The 9091-nt window shown below is 33.0% G+C and overlaps 2 protein-coding genes across 2 annotated transcripts; both read right to left on the bottom strand.

Moving 5' to 3' along the window:
• Positions 1-3510: 3510 nt before the first annotated feature.
• On the bottom strand, positions 3511-5885 carry LOC120077579 (putative pentatricopeptide repeat-containing protein At1g10330). The gene is made up of 2 exons (XM_039031517.1): positions 4364-5885; positions 3511-4020 (listed from the first exon to the last, which is right to left on the bottom strand). The coding sequence occupies exons 1-2, from the start codon at positions 5768-5770 to the stop codon at positions 4009-4011; spliced, it is 1419 nt and encodes a 472-aa protein (XP_038887445.1). The 5' UTR covers positions 5771-5885; the 3' UTR covers positions 3511-4008.
• A 483-nt stretch (positions 5886-6368) lies between these two features.
• Positions 6369-7726, bottom strand: LOC120077362. The gene is made up of 3 exons (XM_039031247.1): positions 7577-7726; positions 7093-7287; positions 6369-6986 (listed from the first exon to the last, which is right to left on the bottom strand). Exons 1-3 carry the CDS (start codon positions 7724-7726, stop codon positions 6369-6371), a joined length of 963 nt encoding a protein of 320 aa, XP_038887175.1.
• Between the last annotated feature and the right edge of the window lie 1365 nt (positions 7727-9091).

The following is a 9091-nucleotide window of genomic DNA, read 5'->3' as shown; positions in this document are numbered from 1 at the left end:
TCTATTTCATGTTTTTTTACAAGGCTACTATGTCATGTACACATTTTTTTTAGAAGAGGATATCATCTTCCTTTCCAATTTAGAGTTATACAATTACAATTCTTTTTTATTTTATCTTTGTTTGCCATTATCAATTTATTCTCTAGCCTCACTTGAAAGTGTATGTTAAATCAGTTCCAAATTTCTTTCTAATTGAATTAGTTTTAGATTTCAATATGGGAGGTTCTAAATCCATTGATCTTGGTGAAGACTTTAATTTATTATTTTTTTCAACTCATTTTAATTAAGATTTTCGAAGTAAGTTTCAGTTTAATTAATTTTTATTAGTCTCTAAATTGACTTTCAAAATGAGTTAGATTTATTTTTATGCCAAGAATGGATCAATGTCAAAATAAAATTTGGCTATAAGGCCTATGGCAATTCTACTCAGGCTAAAGTATTAGAGAATACCTCTATCTGAAAATTCATCGCATAATTAGTTAAAAATTATTTTATGTTACTGAAATCTTGTTTGATATCTTTTCTTAAATTGAATTTCTAAAATAAGAATTCTCTCATTTGTCAAAATTGAACTTTGACAATGAAATTTGAAATAAAATAACTTGTCTCTCCTAAAGTGGGATTTTTACAATAAGAACCCTCCAATTTTTAAAATTTTTACTTTTGACAATGAAGTTTGAAATAAAACTAATTGTCTTTTCATAAATTGAATTTTTGTAATAAGAACCCTCCAATTTAAGTTTTCATTTATCGACAATGAGGTTGAAAATTTGTCTTTTCTTGAATTGGATTTCTGCAATAAAGACCCTCTAATTTTTCAAGTTTTTATTTTCGACAATGAGGTTTGAAATAAAGCTAGTTGTCTTTTGGTAAACTTGATTTCTGCAATAAGAATCCTCCAATTTTTCAAGTTTTTATTTTCAACAATGTTGTTTGAAATAAAACTAGTTGTCTTTTCTTAAATTGGGTTTCTACAATAAGAACCTTCAAAATTTTCAATTATTTGTTTTCGACAATGAAATTTGAAATAAAATTAGTTGTTTTTTCTTAACTTGGATTTCTGCAATAAGAACCATTTAATTTTTCAAGTTTTCATTTTCAACAATGAGATTTCAAAATCACGTTTTCTTTTCTTAAATTGGATTTCTGTAATAGGAACCCTCCAATTTTTCAAGTTTTCATTTCGACAATGAGGTTTGAAATAAAATTAGTTATCTTTTCTTAAATTGTATTTCTACAATAAGAACCTTCCAATTTTTCAAGTTTTCATTTCCGACAATGAGGTTTGAAAAAAGCTAGTTGTCTTTTCTTAAACTAAGAACCCTCCAATTTTGCAAGTTTCATTTTTGACAATGAGATTTGAAGTAAAGCTAGTTGTCTTTCTAATTTTTCAAGTTTTTATTTTCAACGATGAGGTTTGAAATAAAATCATTTGTCTTTTCCTAAATGTATTTCTACCATAAGTACCCAATTTTTCAAGTTTTCATTTTTTTACTATGAGATTTGAAATAAAATTAGTTTTTTTTCAAGTTTTCATTTTTTACGATGAGATTTGAAATAAAACTAGTTATCTTTTCCTATATTTAATTTCTTAAGAACCCTCAATTTTTTCAAAATTGAACTTTGACAATGAAATTTTAAATAAATTAAGTTGTCACCTCTTAAAATTGGATTTCTAAAATAAACCATCCAATTTTTCAAGTTCTCATTTTCGACAATGAGGTTTAAATTAAAACTAGTTGTCTTTGCCTAAATTGGTTTTCTGCAACGAGAACTCTCCAATTTTTCAAAATTAAACTTTCACAATGAAATTTTAAATAAAATAGTCATCACCTTTTAAAATTAAATTTCTGAAATAAGAACCCTCCAATTTTTTTTTATTCGATTTCAACAATGAAATTTGAAATAAAATAGATTCTCTACTTTCTAAAACGAATTTTAAAATGGTGATTAATCATATCTAAAAACGATTAGCGGCGACTTCAAACCTCTTATCTTTAAAGAGATATCTAGGAAAAGACGTCTACTACTCCACGTCAATGATGTTGCAACACTAAGTTCAAGAAAGTATAAAAGAAGTTAAGTATAAAGATAAGAAAAGTTCTGACAGCAAATTCCATTGCACATTTAAGGTCTATTCATCCCATCTCATTCTAAGTTAAGTGGAGTAATGTGGGGGTAGGGTATGACGCATTGACACATTGAATACTATAAAGGAAATAAAATTTTCATAAAGAAACAACATAATTTTTTTTAGTTTAAATTAATTGTTTTCGTTGTTGCATTACAAATGAAACTTTTTTTTTTTCTTTTTTTATTTTATCAATATATATATAAATTTTTCTTCATTTTATTTACAATTAATCCGTGCATATAAAATATTGATAATGCATTTATCAATATGGTCTTTTTAAGAAAAGATTAAAATGAAGATATAATTTTATAACTATATATATTAGATAAAAAGAATTAATGTAAAGTAACGTGATTATATTTTTATAGAAAAGGTATAAAACTAAAAAAAGTCATCAAACTTAATTCTTATTTTTCTTAAATCATGATTATCATAAATATTTTTTGTTTGAGAAAAGTACTGCTTTAGTCGCTAATTTTTTTTTAGAATAGATGTGATTTTAAATTTATCCTTTTAATCTTCAAGTTTTGAAAATTATGTTTGAAAGGTCACTGATTTATATTTCTTATTAAGGAGTTTTTGATAAATGGGTATGAATTATTGGGTTAGATGGGTATTTATTACCCATGTTTGTTAAGCTCATAAATAAAGGGTTATTAAAATCCTTTTTTACCCACTCAAAACTCCCCTTTTTTATCCCTTCAAAACTAACCCTAAAAATCAATATATTTTCATTTCTTTCTCTCTTCTCTCATCTTTGCCGTTTGGATCCAGATTTATTTATTTATTTTTTTATTGTCAAACCTATGAGTTATTAAAATCCATTTTTTACCCCCTCAAAACTCCATTTTTTATCCCTCAAAACTAACCCTAAAAATCAATATATTTTCATTTCTTTCTCTCTTCTCTCATCTTTGCCGTTTGGATCCATATGTAAAATAATAAAGTTAAGTTAGCAAGATTCAATATATATACATACAATATACCAATTAGTAATTGGGATAATTATCTTCAATATATATACATACATTCAATATATATACATACAATATACAATATATCAATTAATTGAGTAGCAATATGAAATATATTTTGTTGGTATGTTTTATCGATTGAAGAGAATTAGAATTATTACAGTTTTTTAAAAGAATATATATGAAAAAGAATATATTATGTTCTACAAATTGAGAAAAAAAATTGAGATTGTCCGGTTTATGTCATAAATGATTTGAAAAAATACGTGTATATTTGAAAATTAATCAGCAAAGCATAAAACTAAAAAATAAAAGAATGAAATAAAAAAAACAAATAGAAAAAAATAGAACTAATCTCATTCACAAAAAAACTGTATCAAATCCTCCAACTCAACTCAATTATGCACATAAAACACAGATAATAATTACCAACTCAATTCTGCAAACAAATACAGTCAATTTAATTTTTCAGATAATTTAACTCTCTAAATAATAATTACCAACTCAACTCTCTACTTTTATCAGATACCAAACACACCCACACTAAAATTCACTTTTAACTATTTTAATTTTGATTTGACATTTATAAATTAAAAATAATAATAATAACAAAAAACTCTCCCATCTCCACCATTTCCTCTCTCTTCCCTCTTCATCTTCCTCTCCCCCTTCTCTTCTCCACAACTCTTCCAATGGGTAAAGATCCTGTGGCTGTCACTTACTGAATTGGACGATGATTCACCGAGATTCTGATGTTCATGTCCTGCAACGGTGTTTCATCGAAGACTCAGAAGAACGGTGGTGTGAGTTAGCTTTTCAAACACCTTTTTGTTCACTAGCATAAATCCCATCTCGTTCAAACTGAATTCAAGAACACCGACAAATATTTTGGAACAATGATCATGGGACACACTGCAATTTGGAAATGGTTCAAAGTGTGTTTTTGTTAGTTGTCTTTTTAAACCAACAAATAATAGTTTAATTGTTCTTGTCTATAATAGTTTAAACCAACAAACAAGGGGTTGGGCGGTCTAAGGAAGGATATTACCAATCACCATATTGAAGGAAGCAGAACACAGTGAATCATGTGTTAAACAAGGAATTGGATTTCTATATATTACCATTTCATGCTGCAGACCCAAAGAATTGATAGTCAATTCAATCAATATGACAGTTCCACTGACCAAAATGATCAACAATACTCTTGTACAATTACTATTTTACAGTTTCAAGATCAAGAGGAGGATACTAGTACCAAATTTTGCATTGGATCTACTCTACTATATGCTGGAGCTTTCTGAATCCGGGCGTCTGCCATTACTCTTCTTAAAACTGCGGCACGATTCCATTTCTCCGCTCCAGCATTTATACTCGCCAGAGTCACATACCGACCACAATGTCGTGGCTGCATCACAAGCAATCTTCTTCCCACTTCATTCCCCAGTTCAGTGGCTCCATGAATTTTACAGGCACTCAAAAGGGCTCCCAAAACAGAAGCATCAGGCTCAAATGGCATAGACTCCATGAATTTAATTGCCTCTTTCAAAAGCCCTGCTTTGCCTAAGAGATCAACCACACAGACATAGTGCTCAGTAATTGGTACAATCGAGAAATCATTCGACATTGATCGGAATAACTGCAGCCCCAATTCGACAAGCTTGCCACGAGCACACGCTGTGAGAATCGCAACAAATGTAACCTCATTAGGATGTATTCCTTCAACTTTCATTTTAGCGAATAAGTCTAATGCTTCTGTTTCTCTATTATTGGATGCAAATGAAGAGATCATTGCATTCCAGGTGCAGACCTCTCTGTTCTTCATTTGATTAAAAACAATTCTTGCACTTCCTAATAATCCCATCTTCCCATAAAAATCTATCAATGCCGTCCCTATAAAAACACTCAACTCACCCTCAGTTCTAATAATGTAAGCATGTACTTCTTTCCCTCGACAAAGAACTCCTTCAGCATCTAAATTAGCACAAGAAGAAAGGACACTCACATACGTAGCTTCATTCGGCTTCACCGAACCATTCTTCATCATCATCTCAAAAAACCAAATGGCCTCAAGAAAGCGCCCATTCCACCAGAACCCATTAACAACACTAGTCCAAGAAACCACATCACGCTCTGGCATGGACCTAAACATCAAAACAGCAGACCCCAAGTCCCCATTTTTGACAAACGCATCAAGCATAGAGTTAAACGCAACAATACAAGGGTGAGTAATTTCATCAAACACCTTACGTGCATTACCCAGTTCACGAAGCTCAGCGTAAGAACCAACGAAGGATGTCAACACAAAGGGGTCGGTGAGAACGCCGATCTTGAAAGCATGCGCGTGGATCAATTTGGCGAGAAAAGGGGAAGAAATGGTGGCGGATTTGATGATTGAAGGGAAAGTGTGGGCGTTGGGTTTGGTGTGGTGGGAGAGCATTTGAGTGTAGAGAAGGAGGGCGGAGCAAGGGCGGTTGAAGGTTAGATAGGCTCTGATGAGAGTGTTGTAAAGAAGGGTGGTGACCCATTTTGGATTAGAGGAAGTTTGGGATTTGTTGAAGAAATGGCCGTCGGTGAGTAGAAGGGCGTGGATTTGTGGGATTTTAATTGGGTTCTTGAGGAATCGTTGAAGAAGTTGCAGTAACCACTTGGAGGAGTGTGGCATAACATTAACCACCACACAAGGAGGATCGATTCGAAAACCCAACTTGTCATTTGAGGTCGTTCGTCGGCCTATGGGATGTGATGGGTTATTTAAGGGCACCCAACCTTTAGAGCAAGAGATTAGTAGATTAAAAAGTACATGTAATACATCTTGAGGGCTCCCCCTAAGTTTAAGAATCTCTTTTCAACGGAACTTTTTACCTTCAATGTGAGTGAAAACGTCTTTAGAACATGGAAAGAAAAAACACAGATTCGTCAATGCACTATATTGTTGGTCAAATACGTAGGTCGAGTTTTTCACCAAAAGAATAATACGACTAACCCTTTTTGAAAAGACAAAGAACCCTTTTAATAAGAGCAGCAAAAATACTTCGAGCAACCCTAACTTCCATAGTAATCGAGAGCTAAACATAGAAAAGATAATGATAGAATAAAGCAGCAAAGGAAACAACCAATAAGGAAAGTATCTTGTAGAATCAGTATTACCATAGATATTCCTCTTCTTGAAACCAACAATACAGAGATATATCTCATAACATCTGAGATGCTTAAACAAATATTGGCAACCACTGGAGGAAATTTGATCAAGAGGGACAACATCAAACATCCCCATTGTCATCCCGTGCATCAAAGCTTTCACCATGATTAGTACCATCCAAAGCACTACGCAATAAATTCAACATATCATCCACCTCAATTTTACAAGCAGAAACATTTTGAGCCAAAACACCAAGATCTTTTGATTCATTCGCTAGCATATGCATCATCTTTTTTTCGCATGGAGTCAGAAGAAACTTCCTAGCTGGACCATTTTCAGTTACAGGAACATCAGTGTGAACCAGGTCAGGAACATGTTTACCCTGATACAATCTGTAGCTGAATGACAAAGTAGAGATAAGAGGTCTAGGGACATCAGAGTTCAGAAGAAGATTAGGCTTTTGAGCGAGTAGAATCCCACAAATAAGTCTATGAAAGCACGAGAGAACTTTGGTGGCTTGAGACCCAATGTGACGTTTAATTTGATTAAAATTTAAAACACCATAGTTGAATTCTGCCCCTGTATCAATCTGATACAGAAGGCTTGCCAAAGTAGTAGAAAGACCAAATTTGTGAGAAGATGGGAACCAATTCTCAATCCCTATCTTATGGAGCAACACATACTTCACACTAAAAGCAAGGCAATTGACCTTTCTTGAGCCAAGCATGTCTGACACCCTCTGTAAGTTCAAAAACCAGATTAAACATAGACCTTTCTTTAGGGACTTGGCGATTTAGAAATTTGTCAATGACAGAGGCTGAAAACACAAAGCAGTAACCTCTCACATGAACCTTTCTATAGTCCGAGTTGCCTACATTATTAAACTGGTGGGAGAGATTAACATAAAACTCACGAACCAAATTAGGGTAATAAGGCTCAAGATTCAGCAAAGTGTAAACAATTTCAACCTTCACAAGTAAACTCATAAATTTCAGACAATCTTGAGCTTGTTCAGAAAGGTCTCTTTCAACAACGATTCTCTATTAACAAAAAATTTCCACATCTTAGCATTGTCCTCAAAGTGGAAAGATATATTATCTAAAGGCACGACAAGAACATCTTTTTTTTTTTCAATCTCTTCTTGATCTTAGTTTTTTGGACATCCTCATTAGGCATATCTTGAGGATTTTTTTTCAAACACATTTTATTTTTCATCAACCCATTCAAAATTAGAAGCATTAACATTTTGAGCACTTGGCTTCGAGAAACCAGCACCCTTAGTACACACTTTTTTGTTTTACCTTTTAGCTTCAACTAACTAATAGGCACATTGTCATTAGAAGAATCATCAATTGAGTCAGAGGAGCTCTTCCTAGCTTCTTCCCCCTTATGAGTATTTTCACTCTCCCCACCCTTATCAGACAAATTACCTTGAGTTTCGTTCTCAAAAAGATATTTTACTCGAGTTACTTTTATCATTTCTATAGTTAGAATTCTCATGATCATCTTCCTTTTCCTCAACCTCAGAATCATTAACAACTCCAGATGCAATAACATTTGACAGCACATTAAGGATCCATTGACCTATGAACAGGTAATGAATGATGTAGACCGAGACTAGTGGATCAAAGCCATGGACCTCAAAATGGATTCTATGTACTTTAATTCGGTCTGGGAACTTATAGATCAATCAGATGGAGTAAAACCTATTGGTTATAAATGGATCTACAAAAGGAAACGAGACCAAGCTAGTAAGGTACAGACCTTTAAGGCTCGACTAGTGGCAAAGGGTTATAACTAGAGAGAGATGGTGGACTATGAAGAAACCTTCTCCCGTATTGTCGTGCTAAAATCAATTAGAATACTCTTGCCCATTGCCACATTTTATGATTATGAAATTTGGAAAATGGATATCAAGATAGCCTTTCTAAATGGAAATCTTGAAGAAGCTATCTATATGGCTCAACTAGATGGGTTCATTGAATAGGGTCAAGAGCAAAAGGTTTGCAGGCTTAAACGATCCATTTATGGATTAAAACAAGTATCTTGATCCTGGAATATAAGGTTTGATACTGTGATCAAATCCTATGGCTTTGAACAAAATGTTGATGAACCTTGTGTTTATAAGAAAATTGTCAAAACCACTGTAGCTTTTCTAGTATTATATGTTAATGACATCTTACTCATTAGGAAAGATATAGGATTCTTGACCGACGTTAAGCAATGGCTAGTTACCCAAAATGAAAGATTTGGGAGAAGCTGAGTATGTTCTTGGAATCCAAATCGTTTGGAATCGCAAGAAAAGAACGTTATCTATGTCTCAAGTATCCTATATAGACAAGATGTTGTCTAGATATAAGATGTAGAATTCCAAGAGGGGTTCATTACCTTTCAGCCATAGGGTTCATCTGTCAAAGGAACAGTGTCCTAAGACCCCTCAAGAAGTTGAGGATATGAGACATATTCCCTATGCATTAGCAGTTGGTAGTCTAATGTATGCTATGTTATGTACACGACCTAACATATGCTATGCAGTGGGAATAGTCAGTAGGTATCAGTCCAATCCAGGATATAATCATTGGATTTCTATTAAGAATATCCTCAAATATCTTAGAAGAATGAGGAACTATGTATTCATGTATGGTGCTAAGGATCTAATCTTTACAAGATACACTGATTTTGATTTTCAGACAGATAAATATTTGAGGAAATCTAAATAGTGTTCACTCTAAACGGAGGAGCAGTAGTTTGGAGGAGTATAAAGCAAGATTGTATTGCTGACTCCACCACAAAAGCTAAGTACGTAACTGCATGTGAAGCGGTGAAGGAGGTTGTATGGCTTAA

The sequence above is a fragment of the Benincasa hispida genome, chromosome 5, assembly GCF_009727055.1.
Source record: "Benincasa hispida cultivar B227 chromosome 5, ASM972705v1, whole genome shotgun sequence".
Lineage (NCBI taxonomy): Eukaryota > Viridiplantae > Streptophyta > Magnoliopsida > Cucurbitales > Cucurbitaceae > Benincasa > Benincasa hispida.
This window is presented reverse-complemented; position numbering and strand designations above follow the sequence as displayed.

Coding starts and splice junctions, on each gene's coding strand:
- LOC120077579 (XM_039031517.1), bottom strand. CDS start 5,770: ATGCCACACTCCTCCAAGTGGTTACTGCAACTTCTTCAACGATTCCTC.
- LOC120077362 (XM_039031247.1), bottom strand. CDS start 7,726: ATGATAAAAGTAACTCGAGTAAAATATCTTTTTGAGAACGAAACTCAA. Junction 7,288..7,576: donor ATGATTCTTCTAATGACAAT/GTGCCTATTAGT, acceptor TTTTGTTAATAG/AGAATCGTTGTTGAAAGAGA. Junction 6,987..7,092: donor CGGACTATAGAAAGGTTCAT/GTGAGAGGTTAC, acceptor TTGAACTTACAG/AGGGTGTCAGACATGCTTGG.